Source organism: Diadema setosum, chromosome 2 (genome assembly GCF_964275005.1).
Source record: "Diadema setosum chromosome 2, eeDiaSeto1, whole genome shotgun sequence".
Lineage (NCBI taxonomy): Eukaryota > Metazoa > Echinodermata > Echinoidea > Diadematoida > Diadematidae > Diadema > Diadema setosum.
The window spans coordinates 727877-750764 of NC_092686.1; the positions used below are offsets into that span (position 1 = coordinate 727877).

Sequence of the window (22888 nt, forward strand, 5' to 3'; positions counted from 1 at the left end):
TGCCCTCTTTTTGCCCACATGTGAGTTCTATATCCCACTTCACAGTTCAGGTGTGTGTTAGCATCCAGTTATCTGGGTCTACAACATTTATAGAATGAATGATTTGAATTTTGCTCAGCATGATACCAGAAGGAGCGGATGAGAGAGTGGAGGGGAAGTGTGTAGCAGTGCCTGGATGAATATGACCTGGATTTTTAGCCGTGGGCACAGGCCAAATTAATGTCAAAAGTGACAGAATGGTGTTAGTTTGTATTGCCCTGTCTGTTTCTGCGATGGAACGACATCCTTCTTATTACCCTGTGTATTGTGTTAAAGACTGAGTATAGACTTGACAATCCTGAACAAATATATGGAAAAGCATCAAATCTCCTTCATGACAAAGCAAGTATCATTCAACATTTGTGAGGTAAAGGTTCAAAGGGTAAATTATTTCACGACCTTTATACTTCGTCAATTAATAACTGCCATGTTTTCCATCCCCAAGGTGTTATGATATTTATCATAATAGTATTTTCACACATGTTTTTCTATCCAAGTTGTGATCTAATATTTTCGGCTCATTTTATATTTGTTTTGTTCTTTTAGTTTATGTGTTACAGAGTAAATAGAATTGCATAATTTTATGTTCAGAACAAAATGTAATATCAGATCTTTCCTATGGTTTAATGTGATCTTCAATTCAGTTTCAGGCACAGATTCTAAATGTTTTGTTTAGAGAGCCAAGCAATGTGTAGAATGAGATCTGCATGTATTTAGCTGGCAAAGTAGAGAAGATCATCCTACATGAGAACAAATATGAAGTGCAAGTAATCAGGATCAGTCTTTATGATATTGTGCCATCCAGAACACATTGACTTATTGCCAGTGGGCCCACTTCATTAAGTTGATGACCAATAGTAGTAGTAGATATCTTTGATGTCTGCCTTTAACACACACAAATTGATCTTGAGATCATTGTGAACGTGCTTGGTACATATGGTAGTGTGATAAAACTAATGCTAGACTTCATTTCTTTACAAAGCCCTTCTCTCTTGAGTCAAATATCCAGACCTCCCAACCATTCTGAATTTGGAGGAAAGAATCTGAATTTGACCATTCCCAGCTCTTGTTCCATTAGAAGTTTCCTATTTTTCTGGATAATTTTCCTACACACTCCTATGGGAACTCCTCTTTCTTACCTTCTTTTATAGCCAAGTCATCCCTGTTTTTCAGTCAAAGAGATTGGGGGGGGGGGGGGGTCTGTATATTATCACAAGAATGGATTGAATCAAACACAGACTAACTTGAGAAGCCATTATAGCTCAGTAACTGAATCACCTCAATCTTGAGGTTCCTGGTTCAAGTCTACTAATATAGGTCTTTTAGCTCTTTGTCGAGGGACTTTTTCTGAGTGCTTTGTCCTTCAATAGGGACTTAAAGTCATCTGCCCCATAGTATCGTGATCATTAAAAGCATTTTAAGTGCCACCGTAATGGCCACCGTGAATGAAAAAAAAAAATCCCTGCATATTTTAATCAAAATTTAGTTATGACTTTATTTGCTACAAATTGTGACAGCAATGTCACACTAAGTAACATCTTAGCTGGCCTTGGGCACAGCTACATTGTCCAAGTAGCAAGCAATTTTCAGAGTCTTTGTTTAAGTTTTTGTGATGTGTGCAAATGTCTCTTAGGGCCACAGATTTGGCCCAGTGAAAACTGAGGCACAGGAATGGTTGAATGCACTAATTGATGCATTCTAGATTTAAAACAAAACAAAACAAAACAATTTTTTCAGTCTACATCAAGACAAAAGGGTATGATCTTTCAGCTGCATTTGTAAGTAGAATGAAATCTACCTCAGGCAGAGTGTGTGTGAGTGAGTGTGTGTGTGTGTTGGGGTGTGAGAGGTTTGGAGCATTGATGCAGGGACAAGAATATCAACCTTTACATTCTATTTATAGTTTTATATTTATTTATTCATTTATCTATTTTGGTGAGGCACACTCACCAGGAAATGAATCAAATCAAATTTGTTTGAGGAGTAGGAGCATTTTTTGATGGACCAGGTCCATTTGCTGCATGACTTTTCATCCCCGTACTCTGTGAAATCACACTTTTTTTTTTCTTCTTCTTCTTCTTCTTTTTTTTTTTTTTTTTGCGCACTTACATATGCACCATTTCTGTTTGGCTAGGATATGGGATTTCCTCTACAGTAAAACAACATCATGCTTACAATCTGCTCTTTTGAAAACAAAAATGCACTTTTCTGTTGTGTGTATGCATGTAGCTGTGGGTGTGATTCTGTGCAACAATAGACAAGAACTCTTTAAGCAAGAGAACAAAAGCCATGGCAAAATTAGTTCCAGTTGATTTACAGAAAGGGAAATAACAGTCATAAAATTTTGCCGCTTCTACTTGAATATAAAAATCTACATTGATCTTAGAGTAAAACTGAATTTTTGTGGTGATTTTCTCTGTGATTTCATCAATTCACCTATAGATTGAATCACTCAGCCTTAGTGCCGATATTTAGATTGCAGTTTCAACCCTTCGTGTATAATTTATTGCTATTTGTGCATTTTTATGCTTTATGGATGATTTCCTTCTAGAGTGCATCAGATGCATTTTTAAGTCATCTGCAAAATCACAAATGTTGTAGTGAGCTAGTTTATAATAAGAATATGTAATGTGTGATCAGTGACAGTTTCTCTCGTACATTTGTTGTGAATGACAGAGCAGTGGTTTCTAGGAATTTGTAGACATTCTAAAACTTTGAGGGGGATAGAATGAGGACTAGTGATATCTGTACTTATTACGACCCATAATATAAAAGTCAGACATAGAATGTAGATAGCAGTTTCACTATAGATGATGATGCGAGATAAACCACCAGTTGTGAAACAGCTAAATAGTTTATAAGAGCGCTGTACAAATGTAATCATTGTATTGTATTTTATTGTAGCTGTGCACATTTATGATTGAATTTCTGTCATTTGTGGATGCGCCAAATACATTAATATTTCTTGCGTCTTCTTTGTAGAGCATCTAGTGTAGAGTTCCCTTACTAAAAGAATCTAATCCTGATGAAATTAATGACCCAAGTCAAAACACATTGTGACTTGGTCCTTCTCTGTAGTGAGTGTGGATACTAGGTTTGAAGTATTTTCATCATCACAAGTACAAAGTTTACTTTTCAGTCCTCAGTCCTACTGAAATATGATTATAAATTCTTTCAAACTGAAAATTTGTTAAATACATTCACGACATTTCCTAGTTCTTCAACAGCAATTCACAATCTTTGCTCCCCCCCCCCCAAAAAAAAAAAAAAAATTAGTTTGCCTCTTTTTGTAGCCATGTAAGATTCAAAGGTGTACTTACTGACAGAAATGTTTTTGGATCTAATGGATTGAACAAAGGCATGGTATCAACTTCCTTTGGCCATTAGATATGAATATTGCATGTGGCATTGTGGTAAGGAATATTCTAAGCATTAAAAATAAAAGGAACATCAACATTTTGCTTGGATGTGAGATTAGCTGGAAATGGACTCTATATCTGATCCATGAATTCTGCATAAAACAGCATGGAAGAGTGGATGTGAGTAGAGTTTGTCTGTATGTAATTCAGTCTTTTTGTGATGGTCTCTGTGGATAGCAATTTCATTTCTATTCTCACATGTCACATTGCATTGTTTTGGCAATCTCTTTTATGTGCATCTAGTTTAGCATTCTAAGCAACTGAACAGTTCCATGAAGGAGTTGCTCTAAACCATGTAATGCTCTGTGAAAATGATCATATTTCATATTGCTTTTATTCCCGTTGGGCACTGTGAACAGTCATTTGCCTGAGGTGCTGTATGAGAATCTGATGATTGTACCCTTGATGATTTCATTGGCCTCACAGCTTTTTTTCCTACGACATTTATACAAAGAGTTTATGCAGATTACTCTGCTGAAGGACATGGTGTATAAAGCAAGAGTCTCTAGTTTCCATAGACACTAGCTCTCAAAGGTCCTTTTTATTGCCTCTGAATACAATAGTAGACTTCCAGGTCCCTCTTACTTTACCAATTGCTTCTAGTCATCAACCCTTACTATGTTTTGTTGCCAATTTGCAGGCATGCTGGAAAGCTTTCTTTGCCAATTGGCACAAATGTCTGGAAACTATTATTATTATTATTATTATTATTATTATTATTATTATTATTATTATTATTATTACTATTATTGTTATTATTATTATTATTATTAAATCATTTTACTTTTTGATATCTTATTTTGTTTAAATATTGATGTACCGTTATTTATTTATTTACTTATCTATTTATTTATTTGTTCATTCATTTATTCATTTATTTATTTGGTCATAATAATGATAATGATAATGAATAACATTTATATAGCGCTCAATACTGATGTTTCTAAGCACATCGATCCGGAAAAAAAAATATATACATTTGTCAATGAATGGAGATTACCTCATCGCCTAACCCCTCTTGTGTCATGGTGATCTTCCTTTTGGACTTAAGTACATTGTTACACCTGATGAGTGGGTTTGCCAACTTTACACTAAGGTCAAGTTTGGATGGTTTACTGAATACTGATGCAAGTGCTTTGCAAGTTAAACTACTGTAGGTGTCTGGGCACATGAGGGGTTAAAAGAATGCATCTCATAGGTTGAAACTTAAATGTGGGTATCATGTTGCACTTTAGATTGTTTCCATTTTTTATATATATATATGGCAATTGCAAGAGCTACAACAACTTTGATACTGATGGATTAATGAATTGTTTAAATGATATGTAACTAGTAATAATACAAGTAATGATGGAAATGATAAGTAATAGTGATAATAATGGTGATGCTGGCAGGACTGTAATGATAATTTCTTCATCTGAAGGGAGTTGAGTCTGTCTCCCTAGGTTTAATTACCAGGGTAGAGATGCTAAATTATCAGCATCAGACACCGCTCTATACCCAGAGGCCTCTAACATTGTTATTACCTCATAATAACAAGGTATCCATTTTATATGAACCTTGGTCACATGAGACAGAATGGATAAAAAGCTTGTTTTCAGCCTTACGTGCCAGACATGATATGAATGTAGGATCTTTGGCATTTTCTTTTTCCTTTTTTTCTTTTCTTGCTTCAACTGTATCCCTTTTTGAACCACACACAATAAACTGGAGAGAGTTTCAAGCAGACTGTACAAACAAAATTCAAGGGTGGAAGGATTTAAGTGTAACCTTCCTTTTCCAGACTTCTTCTTCCAACATGCTAATGGGCTGATGTCTGTTTGTGCATTTATGTGATTGTGTACATGTATGTTGCATAATTCTGATCGAAAGTCACTTCCATTACCAAGGAGGATGTGTGTATGTGTGTGTGTCTCTCTGTCTGTCTGTTATGGAAATGAGGACTTGTCTTATTGTGTTATTACTAACATATAGACATGGACTACTGCCCAACAAGGAGGAGGCAAAGGTTATTATGGGTAACATGGAGGTAGAAGAGGACAGTGACCTCGAGCTGGACTGAGCTGACCATCTGAGCTGACCATCTGAGCTGACCAGCCATCCCTCCCTCCAAAGTGCTCTAAAGCCAAATCAACCGTAACATCTGAAGGACATTCTGCAGGCATTGCTGTCTGTATTGACATCCCATCTCGCTGAGTAAAGAGACAGACTAAAGCTGCTTTGAGCTGCAAGCTGCTTTGTAGTTTTCTTGCTATCAAGTCAGCAAGGTATGGTTGTAGAATATGTAGAACCAATTTTCACGACTGCAAGTGTCTAAGATGCATGCTTCCTCTTGTCTATAGAAGATGTGAAAATTGCTTGTCCTGGTGGTGCAAAGGGTGAAATTACCTTCAGAATAGTGTGTAGCAAATCGAGCAAATATTCTTTCGATTGTAATTTGCAGCAAACCCACTCTTGACAATTAGTCAGAATAATACAAAACACTTTGATCATTATTAATTTTAGGGAAGATCATTCAGATGTTATTATTTAAGAGGTAAAAGTCATTTTTTATTGCAGAGTTCATACAAGAATGATAATGTATGTAAATGAAATGAAGGTGAATTTTTATATGTACACCCTTGCAAATCAAGCCTCTGTGTTGATCAGAAATTCAAGAGAAGGGACCAATTAAGGAAGGCTTATCATGTACTAATAGTAATGATATTTTCTATACTGCAAATTGCAAAAGCCTCTTAGCAGTTTTAAAAGGAGATCATAAAAGAGAGATGGAAAGAATAATATTTTATATGACAAATTCCATAAAATCAATAAGCCTGAAAAAGATGAGTCTTCAACATGTCCATTAGTTTGGGGGTTTTTTTCAGTTGCCTCAGACAGGTGAACTTGAGTGTGATGTGTCTGTAAGTGCTAGCTAGCAATCACTGAAAGTCAGTCAGAATTATTATTATTTTTTTTTTATAATGGAACTCCATCTGTTAGTAATGGACTGTATACACATGTATAACATGTGATGCTATGATTCATGAGCTACCAATGTGATAGTTGATTTAAATCGCTGAGTTGTCCATTGAAGACCAAATTGCATAACTTACCAACATTCAAGCTTTTTTTTTTTAATGCATTAAAAAAAATAATTAATTGTACATAAGATTGTCAACTGTGGTCAATTCTGATAGTCAGTGCACTGATGTTGTCAAATCATGTCGAATTCCCAAATGTTCTTGATATCCTAAAGCTAGCAATATGCAACAAGTTGATGTAAATTTAGTGAAGATGATAAACATTCAAAAAGTGCCAATATGTCTAGTGGTGTGTGGTAACAAGCATGATGATATGTGAGGTTGGTATTGTCAATTTAGAATCATTACATCAGAAATGCTATTTTCTATATGGAGTGTCAAAACATCTGTCTATTCAGTGACTTTTAAGGCATTATTCCATAGATGTAGTGCATAACAGTGAAACCCACCTGTAGTGGAGAAGCAATGGACACAAATGAAGTGGCCACTACAGACCGGTGGCTACTAAAGACATATATGCAGTAAAGAAGTGTGAATATCTTTGGAGGATTTGTGGTCATTTCATGTATGTGTTGTTGGTTTTTTTTTTTTTTAGAGAGAGATTTGACTTGGCATGGTCTTGTCCTGTGAGAAAAAAAGTGCAAGGCCTTTGAAGGTCTTTTCTTCTAATTTCCTGCATTTACTCTTGGGGTGTGAGTAAATCTACAAGAGCCTCCCAGACCCGTTTTTGGTCAATGACCCCCAGGAGACGGTATAACCAGGTAAACTAACCTGTGGCATACCTTGCCCATAGACGACTGGTTGGTGAAGATGTCAAGCCACAAGGCTATCTACCAGGGTAATTGGCATATGCATGGCCATGCACTTGCATGGTCCTAGCCATGATTGAATTAGAGAAGGTCATAGCTGTAGATTAAGAGGGTCACAGTCTCATCATTGAGGTGATGTAATGGTGGTAATGAATGCAGCAAGGCTGATGCAGAAAAGATTGGACCATTATTAGATTATTGCCCAGTGGGATGCCTCACCCTCACACAATGCTTCTCACCCCCAGGGGCTGGGAGAGTCAGTGGGCATCTGCATTATTTGCCAAAATTAGCTTCATTAAAGTTTTATCATTTCATTCTCATACTTGATTATTTGTTCATATTGCAAACAGAGTAGAGATTACCCAGTTAGATAGGCTATGGCTACACTAGGTTTTATGCACTGGTTGTACATCATGCAGCTTTTTATGTGTCAAACTCTATTTGGATAGACCTGTGAAAAGGGTAATGCTGCCCTAAATAACCTTCTTTATACCTCTAGGACTCTGCCTGTATGGGCAGAAAGTGCTAGTATGCTGCAGCCTTCATTATTTAGTAAGCTAGTTTTCGACACATTTTTTTTTTTATCCACTGTTTTATATAAGAAAAAAAAATGTCTGGACTGTGTCATTTTGCTAGTCTATAAACCTTTCCCTGCAGATGTAAGTACCAAAAAAGTATGAAAATTTGCAATTTTATTGTTCTGATATGATGTGCTGAATTACCTGACCTGAAACAAATAACTAATTTTGAGCACTACTAACATACATACTGAAATATTGTGTGGTTGTTTCATACAGTGCTATGTTCAGTTCTAATGTTTATCCTATGATAATGAAGGGGTTCTTTTGTGAATTCAATTTTGAAATCACAGACCATACCATGAACAGCTGAGTTAGAGTGCCTGAAGTGAACACATAATTCATTATGCATTCTGAACAAAATGAGATTTCGAAAGAAATATGGATGTTGCATGAAGTCCAATGTTTCAATAGCAGAAACCATATCATAGAATATTTTCTGTTTTCAGGGCAAAATAAAGGAATGTTTTCAGCACTACACTGAAGAAAATAATCACCTTTTGGCACTAAAGTGAACAGAGCAAGAATAATTATGAAAAGTCCTTTCAGTGGTTAAAACACAATGAAAGAAACAAGAACCGTATTCAAATTCATGAAATTTTGTCAAATTTTGTCAGTCAGTCGCAAACAAGAACCACTGACCATTTCTCTCTATTTCTTTTGCTCTTGACAAGTGTGAACAAGCTGGTGTCACATTTGAGACATCTTTCTGGGTAGACTCTGTTCTTACCTTCACAGTTTTCAATCAGAAAAGCTGCATGATTGTCCCTTCTAACATTTTACCAACAAACCTGGTCTCATGAATCATAATCAGCAAAGCTGTGCCCAGATATGAGTCTCTCTGTCTTACCCTCTCTCCCTCCCTCTTTCTTTCTCTCCCCCTCCCCCCCCCCCTTCTCTCTCTCTGTCTTAGATGGTCTCTTTAAATTAGATTCATTTTGAATTTTCCATTTCAATAATCAGATCATTTCAGTCATTTTGGCATGCCAGTCATATGGAAAAGAAAATTTAGATGGAGTAGAAAAAGATATTGCAATATAAGTTTATCTATTTGTTTTTTGTGTGTGTTTGTGTTGTTTCTTTGTTTGTTTTTGTTTTGTTTTGTAAGTATGAAACTTGTTTTGTCCACAGAATACATGTTTTGTGGATTTCAATCAATGTGTGATATGCCGTGCTTTCACATCATTGTCATCCCCACCCTACATACCACCACTACCAGGCAATCAAGGAAATGGATTGTTCAATTGTATATTTATTGGTCATACCTTTGAACCCTGACAAAAACACACAAATAAGTAATAATCAATCAGTATTGTTAAAGGGATGGTATAGTTTTGGTTGAGATTGGGCTTCAGGTTTCAAACTTTTTTTGTGAGATAATGACAAACCTCTTAAGGAATATGAGAGTGCATATAAATCAATTAGTTATTAAAAGTTTATTTGATGACAATTGGTTTTGAAATGGCTGAGATATCAAAGTGGTCCTAATAAAAGGTGTGACCCACCTTTTATTAGGACCACTTTGTTTTACTTTGGTTTTGGATATCTCGGCCATTAAAAACTGATTTTTATCAAATAAACTTTGAATTCCTCTTTGGAGTGGTTTGTAATTATCCTTCAAAAGATTCAACTCAAATTCCCCATCTCAATCAAACTATGCCATTCCTTTAAGTCATCACAGAAATCAAAATGGCATTATTCATTAGAATGCATCTCACATGTTGTGTAATTATTTCTTATCCTTATAATTTTCCGAATGAATGTTGAAAGAATACATTTTCTTTTGCCTAGAAATTAATGCAAAATGTGTTGAAGATAGTGGTCAGCGCTTTCCTGACTAGTTTTAGAAACATAACCTTGTCATTCTCATGTTAAGCAATCATGCATAATTATTGCATGTGTGTATATACATGTACATGTATCTGTGTTGTATGAATAAATATGATGTATTTCTGTACAGGTAGCAGTATGTTGATAATGCTGTATGAAGCTTATTTTATTGTGGTCTTTGTCCATAATGTTGATTAAATTATGAGGCGATATGTTGCACAGTTGATTTGTCTCGTGTGTATTAATTTTGCCCGAGCAGTTTAGTCGTCTATCAATATACGTAAAAAAACAATTCCTGGATGCAAGTCACGAATGGGATGACCCCGTTAAAAGGTACTGTTTACCATTGGGAGCAGTGATTTAAAAAATGTTCAAGTTATCACATTTTATGTATATGAGTTGGTCAGTTGTATCACAAAACACCCTACCATATAAAAAAAAAAATACAGTAAAGCCTGAAGTATAAGAAGAGATGACTATTTTTCTCAATAAACCATAACTGTAGACAGTTTAGTCTAGAAACAATTTTATCATAGCTTTTGTTCACATTTTAAATAAATTTTTTATATTGGTTGTTTCTATCCTTAACTCACATATCAGACTATTTTGAAGCAAACAAAGTGAAAACAATCAACTAATCACAAAAGTAGATTAAGAGAGGGAGATGTAGAGAGGAAACAGATTGGAGGAGAGAGAAACCAAGATTAGAAATAAGGAGAACAAAGAGAAAAACAACACAGGGAATGATGAAAATGAGTTTTTTGGGGTTTTTTTTTTTTCATTAGAAATAACGAGTATCAGGAATGAACGGTAATGAAAAAGCAACGAATGCAGAACCAACCCAGCAAGCATAGAAGCACTGCCAACACAGAGGGTATATAATGTAGATTTAGCAATGCTTTTTGCAGTTGTTGTTTGGTCTTTGGTCTTCGTTATTCAGAAATGACAAATCGTAACAGGTATCATAGAAATGTAATGGAAGTAGAAGAGTATAGAAGAACACCAGTATAGTACGTGTAGTAGCAGGAGAAAAAGGAAGAGGGAAGGATTGTTATATGGTAGTAATGGACAGTGTAGTAAAGGTGACTAAGGTCATTTTATATCTTTTATACGAAACAGAGTGACAGAACCACTCAAAGTGACTAATGTAAACGTCATAGCACATTGCTGACACTCGGTATGTAAAAACCTATCTTCTGCAAATCTGCTGTATGAGGTAGACGAATAAGCCGCAATGTCGTGTGAGCTCTCCCTTTAAGATGGCGTGGGCTTGGTGGCAGCGGAATAAACAAGTCTCTTGGCGGCAAAAGTGCAATAAACTACCCCAGAAAGGCTATCGGAATGTGACGTCATTACTTCGAGCAAAAACTGACGTCATACCCCGAATCTCGCTCATATCTGTCACTTTCTTCTCGTTTTTTACATCTTCATTTTGTCCATCAGTCTGTCTATCTGTCCATCTATCTTTGTTGTTGTTTTCTTTCTGTCCGTCTGTTTCTCTTTGACAGTTCTCTTTCTCAATGACATTCATCTTTCTCCAGGCTCCCTTCCTTTTTCTTTTTAGAACTATGCTTCTTTTTTCCTGATAAAACTTTCTTGGCTGTGTCAGAGAATCTCTCGACTGACAATTGACAGAGCAGAGCTCTTAGTCCAATTTTCCTTGCATTCTACCACTGTTTGCCTATAGTTCTCTTGTAATCTTGCGTTTCTTTCTCCAAAAATGTATCATAATCACGAGTGCAACGGCAGCTGCATATTTTTTCAGGATTCCTTGTCGGTAACCTGATGCACTTATACTCGGTATCTGATGTGGTGAGTTTTTGTTTGCTTTGTTCGTTTTTGTTCTTAGTTGTGTTTTGTTTCGGGTTTTTTTTTTCCCCTGGGTGTTTTTTTTTTTTTCGTACATCCCGTTCTTGAATTCCCAGTCTCGTAATAAGGACAGAAATATTTTGTTTTGATTCTGCGATAGCTTTTCTTGATAATCATCATATCATTGGTTCTTAACTGTTTTAATTAATAATAAATATTTGATATGTAAATGATTAGAAAATGCCTTTGATTAGAAGTTATAGTTTAATGATAGTAACCATTAAAAAATATTAGTTGTTGCAAAAATATCATTCGTTGATAGGATAGTCTTGCACCCATTGCTTTCAATGTATAGCCAAGTGTGCACTAACCTCCTAGTTGGCAAGTCGTTCACCTGAAACTAGAGATAATTAAATAACCTCGAATTTGTGAAGGTATTACCCATAACACAAAGATTACGACTGACCGGAAGTTATTTTTAGTGCATTCTTGCATAATCCACACAAGTGACGCGGAACAATATGAAAACAGTGAAAAGTACTACCAGTGATATGATACCACCGCATTTACAAACTAATATTATTACAGCGAGTTTCTTATGGGTTTTTTTTTAATCAAGTGTTATACAGTAGTATAACCAGGAGAAATGATGTCCACAGTATAATTTGCCGACCAAGGAGTAATGCGCTATTTTCTTACTGATTGTTATTGATGGTTGATGAAAACATGCATAAAGCCATGAATGCGTATAGAGTTGTTTCACGTAATGCTGTTTTCATACAGTCCCATATGGAAGCTCGTTCAATTCTAGCCGATGTTCGTCATGGGCGTCTTATTTCATATGAGTACTTTTTATGTCTGCGTGCAATCAATAGCCCTCCAACAAGAACTCATTTTTTAGTGCTTGCCAAGGTATGTGATTTAGTCGGCGGCGGGAAAAGCAGCTCTTGGCATCACTAAATTCGGCTTTCATGGTTTATGAAGGGGCATCGTTGCTATAGAAATGTAGTCCTTTGAGCCATGATTGATTGTTGTGAAAGGCTTCTTTTTCTCTGGTAATCATACCTTCTTTGCTTTTCGCTCGAGATGTGCAGACTAAATATGTAGGTCTACATGTTTGTCGGCATGCTGGATTGTTTATCTACGCCATCAAAATTTATTTATAAAAGCTATGACAATTCGCAATAACATGTTGTAAACTACAGAAACTTTTGACAGAAAATAACATTTATATTTAACACAGTAATAACTACTGTGTTCAGCAGTGTTCAAAAAAGATCCAAACTCATCCAGTGGTTTTTTTTTCCCGTCAATAAAACGTGACGTGATAATTATGTTGATATAATATATATATATATATATATATATATATATATATATATATATATATATATATATATATATATGTGTGTGTGTGTGTGTGTGTGTGTGTGTGTGTGTGTGTGTGTGTGTGTGCGTGTGTGTGTGTGTGTGTGTGTGTGTGTGTATCATACACGTATATACACTCTACCAACATTGTGTTTAGTCGAAGACTTAGTCGCATTGTTTTATATCTTATTTCATTATCAATTTTGAATTAGGAGCATAGCGTTAAAGACATGAAAAATATCCGCCAGTTTTACTGAGTTCATGATGTTTATTTGTTGTTTCAGATGATGATAATGATAATAGAAATAATGATAATTAGGTCTTCTTTACGTACGGTAGCCTCTTCAGTGGTGTCACTACTGTAACAGAGAGCCATGTCATTTTTATTACCCTATAGCGTTGCCGGGTACCCATTTAGGCCTATACACTTGGTTCGAAAGGGACATATGGGTAAAAACATCTTGTCCAAGGATGTAGGCATTGGGCGGGAATCGAACTCGAGTTCTCTGATTGGGAGTCGGGAGTCGTAAAACCGCTATATGCTACAGTGCATATAGTCAAAGCAGGTCAAATCAAATCAAATATCACAGCTCTCACAGCAAGGTAAGTGGCATGAAGAGCGTCTCGCTTTTACATGTATACTCAAAAGTAAAAAGGATTGGATTAAAATTCATCGAGATTCAATATTCTTCAAAGCGTCTGTTATGGTGGAGCTGCATGCTGTGCCGTGTAGTATATCAAAGTGATGCATAATTTGTTTAAAGATGGTCACGGACGTTACATTTGCGCATCTGTATGTACCTGAAGATGCAAACCACTGCTGGTGAAGCCCACCTTGGCTTGGCTGTAGTGTTCTAGGGGGCGTTGTACATGAGTAGAATCATTGGTATCATTCCGATACCAAGGGCACATTGGTGAGCTGTTGACTTGGTTATACGTTAACCTCGAACTAACACTGCCCGTCTTGAAGTTACCTACAAAACTACTCCCTGGAAAGTTCTCATCATCAATCCTTGCTGCTGCATAAACATTGAACATTGAACAAACATTGAACATTGTGATGAAAGCGGCTAGAGGGAAGAATGTAGACATAGGAACCCAGTGTCTTTACTTTGATTGAAGCCCACTCGGTATTTGAATGTTGCCATGTCATTATGTTATCGGGGGAGGGCATTTCATGAAGCTTTTTAAGTCAATAAGATGCAATGATTTTCCAGTAGCTTATAACAATTTGTTTGATCTACTCCTTTGTCGTAAAGTAGGTCAGTAAGAGATCATCCGTGACCTCGTATGAGAGGAACGCATCACTACAATGTTATACAGGAGTCGTAATATAATACCCGATACATCCATCTGGACTTTCGCTGTAAATCTTTGTATGACAATTAACGGACTGGATTTAATTTCATTTCAGCTTTCATATTTAGAGTTAAACATGTTCGTGCTGACAACGCGGAATGAATGTTCTTGCCGACAAAAGAACTGGACCTTCCTTAATTGATTTGCTTATGCCATCAAGGACGGCCGCCATTGCTACACAGTGAGCCGCAATAAACGTGTTTAGTGTGTGGTTCATTGACCCGCCAGGGAGTAACATGATTAATTTTCGCGAATGAATCTCATTTACATAATCCAAATGTCCTGTATGTTACATCTATGTTTAATTAGTCTTCCGTACAAAATTAGAAACTCCCCTCTTTTATACCACGCGATCAGACCGTCTCCTTATACACGTATACCTATAATAGGAAACTAGGCAGACAGGAAGCCCCGTTGTTTTGTCAACATCCCTCCATGTTCGCAACCATCTCATTATGAAATAGGTTTTGTTTTTGTTTTTTTCTTGGTGTTTGATGAATATATTGTGTGCGTAGATCATGATATTACGCTCCGTAAAAACATGAAAGTTATGAATGTATCAGGAATTGCACTTGACTTCGATGTTTCATGTTCTTTGGATATGAGTCAGGTACAGCCTGGAAATGAGTTTCCATGACTTTCCAAGCCCTGCAAAATTACGATATTCGGTCCAGCTGATCATTCGATGTATGGAAGGTCATTCGGATATATTTCATCCCGTTTAATTCAGTATTCTAGCTAACTTCCTAAGCTAGGATCGAGGGTTTAGAGGAAGGTTCAATATTACATAGAACTGGCGTAAGAGTTATCGTTTTTGGTTAAGTTTAAGCTCGAGGAAGCAGATAGTCAGGCATATTAAGGTAAACAAAATCATAAGTACAACCAAATGAGACCATGCGGCAGTAAATCACTTGGTATGCTACAAGGTCGACGTTTCGTTAGTGAAGCATGTGATGTCAGGTTATGTTTCCGTCTTGGGATCGGTTGCAGGAAATCGATCGAAGCGATGAATCGTTGCGGGACTTACTTAGTCACACGTCATATAATTATCTTCTACTTCGACATCTAGGCTAGTTGGTTGTCATCCTTGCCGACACTCGGGTATCCTCGCACCTCCAGACATTTTACCTGTGACACCAAATGTCAAATAAGTCTCTCAAATTGATTATAGGACTGATTGGGATTGTTGGCCCAGTTCGAGTCGAAAACTTTGTAATATAGCCTCGCAGTATTCTGTTTGCACCCAAGATTACACACACACACAGACACACACACACACACATACACACGTATATATACCCAACGCAAACCGCAAAGCGCTATACTTTATCTCAACTCTGCGCAGACATTCAATTTTATGAGTGAAAGGAAATTGAAGTTTTGACCTTCAAGGTTATATCATTCAATATACTCTCCTTTTTAGGTTGTTTAGGACTATCGATCCAGAGCCAAACAATATTATGTTTGCTCTGCGGAGTGTCTCGTTTGACTGCACAGCTCCGACTGGAAAACAGGAAGACTGAACAACTTTTTTTTCCTTTGAAGTTAAAGGTACTTTCCTTTATATATATATATATATTCAAAATGTATATATATATATTTATATATGTGTGTATGTATATATATATATATATATATATATATATATATATATATATATATATATATATATGTATGTGTATGTATATACATGTGTGTGTGTGTGTACGCGTGTGCGCGTAAGAACATAAAATGTATATTACTGTAAATTGTGGGAGTACTACTCGAAGTCTCCAAACTGTCACTAAACATTATTGTAAATGAAGTGCAGTCTTCCTTTTCGCATATGATTATTACAGTCGCTGTGAGATCACTAGCGTGCTAGAAATCATATTGATATGACCGCATAAAATACCTAGTCATGCATGGATCAGTTTGTGGTGACCAAACCGCCTTCTCTCTCTCTCTCTCTCCCTACCATTTTCTCGCTCTTTATTACATCTCTTCCTTCTCTTACTTAGTCGACTAAATGACTGATTATATTGATCAGCCAAGCAAGCTGTGTTTTTTTTCTCCCCAAAACTGCAGTGTTTGCTCATAAAGAAAATGAATTTTCGACTCGGTCGTTGGGTTTTGAAAGCGTGTTTTGGTACAGTACAACTTACTATCAATACGTGTGTGTATATGTGTATGTGTCTCGTATATGTGTGATGTGTATGAATATATGTGAAAACTGTGTGTGTACCACCCTAGCCCTCTCTATCCCTCTCCATTTCTCTCCCACTCTCCCTCCCTCTCTCTCCCCATCTCTCTCTCTCTCTCTCTCTCTACGGTTCTTTTTTTTTCTAAGAAGTTCTACCGCTTCTCGTTGGTGATCACGTGGTTTGGCCGCGCTGGAGCGCAAAGAGTGCTTGTTAATGGTCTTTTCCCTCATTCTCCTATTGCATCGCACATCGTTAAAGCAGAAGGCAGGCGGTAATCAGTCTTACTATTCGCCTCTGAGTGTGGCTGTTACACGATTTTTTTTCTCTCATTCGCAGCCTTATTTGTCCTTAATTTTCGGATATCTGTTGCGATCAGCAGCAAGTGACACCCGATTGACAGAACGAGAGGTGGTAAGTGGTGGACGTATTTGTGTTCTGTTGTGTGATATTGACTAGCGTACTGCCATTTGAAAGCGTCGCTAGACCGGTGATATTAAAATGCTCCCTGATAATGGATACAATCTGTATCATTTGGAACGGGGATTTTGGCGGGATTTACTCGAGACAAGATCTATTGCTACTAATGTCTTGTGATAAGTCTTGAAAATTTATTGCGTCATTGGTTATTAAGGAGTCCAGGTGAAAAAGGAAATGAATCTATGTGTGTTTCTTCGACTGGTTCAACGAACGAACGATCAACAGTTTCATTTAGTGTAGCAATCTTTTCATAAGAAGATGTGAATGACTGAAAACACGTCTTATGGCGCCGTCAACAAGGGAATGGTTTGACCATAATACCATTACCTGACGCCATGATGTGTGCAGTGATTGATTGCTTCTGGTTTTAGGCTCTGTGTGCGTTTGACCTACACATCATACACCTACCATTCCTCTCGAGACCGATTTATTGATCATCTTTTCGCTGATCCGTGACCAATGGAATGAATAATTTAGTGTCTTAGGCAAATAAACATTTGGCAAACAATTCGAACGAGATTGGATCATCATTCTTCATCTTTTTTGGTACAATCTTGTTCTGAATGTTGGACAACAACACATTAAAATGTATGAAATTACCCCCCAAATGCTTGTTTGAAGAAACTTAAACTAGACTTTGTCACTCTATATATTCTGCGTGAGAAAATTATCGTTGATCTAAGTTAGATATGAATGTGCCAGTGGCGTTGTCGTAAGGTGGTGAGTGAAATTTATTCTGTAATCAATTTCATTCCATCACTGTTTCTATCAAAACCATGAATTTAAAAAAAAAAAAAATCGTACTGTGAAATAAGACAGTATTCCACAGCTAAAGGCGTTTACCTTCTATCCTAATCTGTTTGTTTATGCACATACATTCGATATGATCAGTCTGTTTCTCGCTGCTGTTTTCTTCAAAAATGAAGTTTTCTTCAGAAGGTGACATTTTGTCATGCCATCACTATTACTCAAAAAAAAAAAAAGATGAGTACCAAAATGTATAAATTGATAGACGGAAAGATCGATTATCTTCCATCATTCATGGTTTCCCAATCTTGACAACACTGCTCTGGTAGTGTTTGAACAGATATGTCCAACTAACCATAATCAGGAAATCTTCCTTCAACAAGATGCATCTTAATTCCTGTCTACGACATGGCAATTTATTTTAGCCCTGACACCTCTTCAATCCTCGCTAAGGGTAATCGCGCGTCTAATATAGAGAACATAATCATTCAAGAGAAAATTGTTATTGCAATTTTAAATCCGTTCCCTGAGATGACTAATATGCATGAATACGGATGTTGATCGTGACATCCCATAATTATTCCATGACAAAGAATTACTATTTCATTCCCAAAATGTTGGCCAAGTTTACTTTAAACGAGTTTCCTCCACTGCGGCTTATGAAAAGCATTATTTTTTTCAGTTATTCCGAGCTCCCTTAATTTTGAATTCTTAATATGCAAAGGCTATCTATATGCTGATACAACGTTTTGTCAAGAGACACAATAGTCCACGCCCATACCAGAAGAAGGGGAGATGTGCTCAATATTAGTCGTCTTACATATTAAAAAAAAATCTATACTTCAAGGCGAAACATAATATCATAACTGAAAAAAAAAGTTGATTTGGATAGTTATATTTTCATGTTTGCTTCGTGCTTACGAGTCAGTTCTTTTATGCAAACAGTGTTATGTCTCATTTTATTTTGAAAGGGGTATGGGCCATTGGTTATTTCTGGATGTTCGATCGCGCGGGAAACTTTGTACAGCGCCAACAATAATATCTCCGTCTAATAGAGTCCAAGTAATCTAGCGACAGTTTCCGCTTCACGGAAGTATTGATCGTCTACCCTATTGAGGTCGTATTTTATCACCTTCTAAAGCACCTGTACACATGAGTTCAGACATGGCGTCTGTTCCCTCAACTCTATACCAATAGAGCCGTAGAATACCTCCCGGGAACATGTATGGCAGCAAGAAAGCACTGCACCGGTTCGCTTGCATGCTGGTGATTATGCGGATCCTCCAATCGGATGGAGTCAGCAATAAATTCAGTCCTAATTGATTACACGGTGTCCTCATGATAAGCTTATAAAAAATAATCTCTTTGGTCTGGCTAGCATTTACGTTCTCTGTTTCTTTTTGCTTTGATAAACATTAGTGTTGTATTTATGATTATCAGTATTAATTTCAGTCATAATTAAATCAGCGTCATTCGTTGTTTTTAATTCGTCACACATGGTGGTAGCGGTATAATGATCGTTGTCACAATCATCATTTGTTTGTGAATATTCATATTATCCTTGTGAATAAATAATCATTGTCACAATCACAATTCTGCTGTTATAATTTTCATACACGTCAATACTTTCATTATCGTCATGACCTTTACCTGTATCATTTCGATTTCCCTGGAGGCGAGTGAGGTACAGTGAACCGTTTCCTACCGGAGGCCAAACACGACACGGAGATACGTAATTTGCATGAGAAGTGTTATGACAACGGTTTGGATACAGGATGTCGGTGGGAGAAGCAGTGATGTCATTTTGAAAGATGAGTGATGGTCGGAAACATGACGAGATACAAAGATCTGTCCGTCACATTGTCAAGTTTGATGTTTCCTCTTTAGAGGTCATCAGGTTGATATCGTCCGGCATAGAAAGATGGCAGACATAACACAAGGACACCAGAGCAAACCCTGTACTGAAAGTTGTTCACTTTTAATACCCCTCCTCGTTATAGTAATGCTTTAATTACCAAATACATTGATGTAATATCATAGTCGCAAATGCGCTCATAAGAATTTCTACCCTTCAGTATGACAGAATTTCAGTTGATACAACACTATAACACCTTACACACACACACACACACACACACACACACCCCACACGCACACACACACACACACACACACACAAATCACTTGAGTCATTGTCATCGCATTCATATCATGTGGGGCCTACTATTATGACGGTAAATTAGTAAAAGACTGCTTCATGCAGGAGAGAGGGGGGGGGAGACAAATTTTAAAATTTCATTGAAGCGAAAGAGTGCAGCCTAAGAGGACCGGCCAATTAGAACATCATAATTACCTTGTCGTCTTTACAATCTATTCCTTTTGTGTTTATTCCCCTGCGTCTCTCTGATAGGAAATGGAGGTCCCTTGTGTGAGAAAGTGACAAACCACCCACCTAAATGGTCCCTCTTCATTCATTTATCAAAAAGAGCAGGGTGCATAAACCGGTAAAGTGGTCAGCCCCAAGCAGGTGCCAAGTACACAAAACTGGACGCTATGGATGACCAACAAGTGCATCTGAACAATTATGGGCTATTCAGCCATCTTGTCAGATGGAAAAATAAAACAAACTATTTATTCCTATAGTCAAGCTTTCAGGTGGGGTTACTGATGTCATTGTGTATCGATCCACAAGTGAGGGGTGTTTTGTCGAGAATAAAATCAAGAAAATTTCCTCTAAATTTGCTGAGAAATATTCATCTGATATAACTTATCACTTGTGCCTTAAATTTTGCGGTAGAACTTATGATCGTGGTATATCATAGTATTGCAATGGTTTCGAGTCACTTTAATTTGTATGAAATTTGTCCGAGGAGCAGAGTGGAATGTTTTAATAGTATTATATCGTCCTGAAGTCTTTCTATTGAATAATTCAAGGCTTGGGCACGCTATTTCTATATTATCTCTTTCGTGCACATTGATTGATCTGTATCGAAGTGTAGCCGTATTGCCTAGGAAGAAATTTTCCTAACAGGTTGATTCTCAAACAAACTCTTTTTTCCAATCCAGAATTATAAATATTTCACAAAAATCTGAATAAATTTGTCAAAATGACTGTAAATTTAATATTATTGACATCAGTGTTACACGCGATAAAGGTTTTCCCAGTGACGTAAGGGGTAATTCATTATACATAGCCGTCTCTGAGCATTACATTTCATAACTAATTACTATTCTTCCAGGGACATCACAGAAGGTCGCTATTCCGGCAGGTTGCGAACGAGGCTTTCCATGTCCTTCTTACTGCTGATGAAAGCAATTAGTGGTGACTGCTGTGTTGATAGATTGCAGTTTATCGATGAACTTGTGTCCATAGAATGATATGAATCCACTTCATTGACGAGATGCATTAGACGTTAAATCCTTGTCCGCGCTAATGTCAGTAAACTAATTATGCAAGGCGAGAATGTATTGCAATTTCGTCACGGGCTTGTTGTCGAGAGTGAATTATGTTGTAAGTCAATAAAGCAGGGTTCCTACGGGACAGTCCTTGCAATCAAAATAATGTCTGCAAACTACATCGATTCAAAAAAAAAAAACAACTAACAAAACTGATGTCAGACGTCTCTTAGTCTACACATCAAAGTGAGACTAGGCCCAGCAGTGCACTTCAGGGATCCAGTTGGACTTAATGCATCAGGGGCCTATTTTATAAAGAGGTTTTCAATTGTTAAAAGCTGAAGTAATTGTACGATGATCGGAGTCAGGAAATGACCGAAGTCGGTTTTAATAGTAATTGTTGCATTTATTGCAATTTACTTTGGATGAATCAGGCTTTGGATTATCTTGATTCCAAGTTTGGACTACCTTACAGGTTTCAAAAAGAATTTAAATGTGATGATACCATGTGAATTGAATTGGCTTATGTGTATCAGCCACAAACATTGATAGCAAACAATAGGCATATTGATCAGCTATTCGACTTTCTTTAACTCCCTATAGGTTGTAACGATATCAGCGCAAAGGGAGTAAATATCAAATGCTGAAATGATTTTGGAATCAAAATGATATTACCTTATACTTATTTTTTTAAAGAACACAAGTGAGCAAGGTTTGATGTCCGTTCCTGAAAGAGTAAGAGTTCTCTCCAAAGGGCCATGGGTTATGGGAAAATGCATTGTCTACGTCAATCCCAATCGACCTTGTTAAAACGTGAGAGCCAGATACCTGCCCCTGTTTCAGAGAATTTTCACATTTTCGTTCCTGCTTAAAATTATAATTCATCGGTTTATATTTCCCCAGATCTCATATTATACAAATTCATCCGTGACCAATATCAATAGTGTTTTCATCCCGTCTCAGCCCGGGGAGGGTTCTGGTTTCATTGCCGTGATGCAGATCAGCACCACGGTCATACAGCACCGAGCGTGACTTTCACTGGTTATCAGGCCTGGGTCATAGGGAAATAGATTGGTGGCAGCGAATTGGTAACGGAGGAATTTCCAGTAGGGAAAGATCAAAACTGGAACAGGGGAAAAGTCATGGTGGAAAGAAAACTGAACGGAAATCAATTCGCTGTGTGCCAAGTCAATTGATTTGGGCACTGTCAATATTTCTCATCGCGGGATGAAATATTGAGGATTATATCTTGTGGGAGAGTCTTATTGGCCATAACAGTGAGCATATTTCATGTAGGAAGAATTTGCTTTCCCGCGCGGTATTTACAGAAGAACGCTATCAGTATGTAAAGATTGTTTGGTCTGATTGTTGTGAAGGCAGGGAAATGATAATGAGCCTGTTTGATTGTTATCTTATTCATCTTTACTCTTTTGCTTCCCCTCCCCCTTCTTCTCTCCCTTTGTCTCATGATATAGGATATATTAACTATTCGTTTCGTTCTAAGACAAAGTGAAAATATAGATAACCTGCTGTTAATTCGCCGACATTGAAGTCTGCAGAGAAGTAGCAAATCGATACGAGATGATTATAGTTTGTCTTAACAAACTCCAAGGTGCCCAGTATTTTTATTTCTGTTTAGATATGATTGATATAGAAGTGGATGTGAATGGTAAGTTCTTCCTACACGGCGAGGATATCTTCACCGTCATGCAAGCAAACATATCGATGTGGGACAGAGTCGTCTGGTGTCCATCGACAGGTGGAGCAGACTGGTGGTCATGTTTGATGGCCTTAGGAATCGATCCTAATCAGTTCTGATTTGTTGTAATGCCGCGGCCGGTTTCGTGACCG

The 22888-nt window shown here is 37.1% G+C and overlaps 1 protein-coding gene across 1 annotated transcript in view; it reads left to right on the top strand.

Moving 5' to 3' along the window:
- LOC140238608 (phosducin-like protein) overlaps positions 1–5662 on the top strand; it is a 44632-nt gene extending 38970 nt beyond the window's left edge. The window contains exon 7 of the mRNA XM_072318512.1: positions 5433–5662. Coding sequence (XP_072174613.1) covers positions 5433–5520 — 88 coding nt within the window. The 3' untranslated portion in view covers positions 5521–5662. The remainder of the gene's footprint in view (positions 1–5432) is intronic.
- The last annotated feature ends 17226 nt before the right edge of the window (positions 5663–22888 follow it).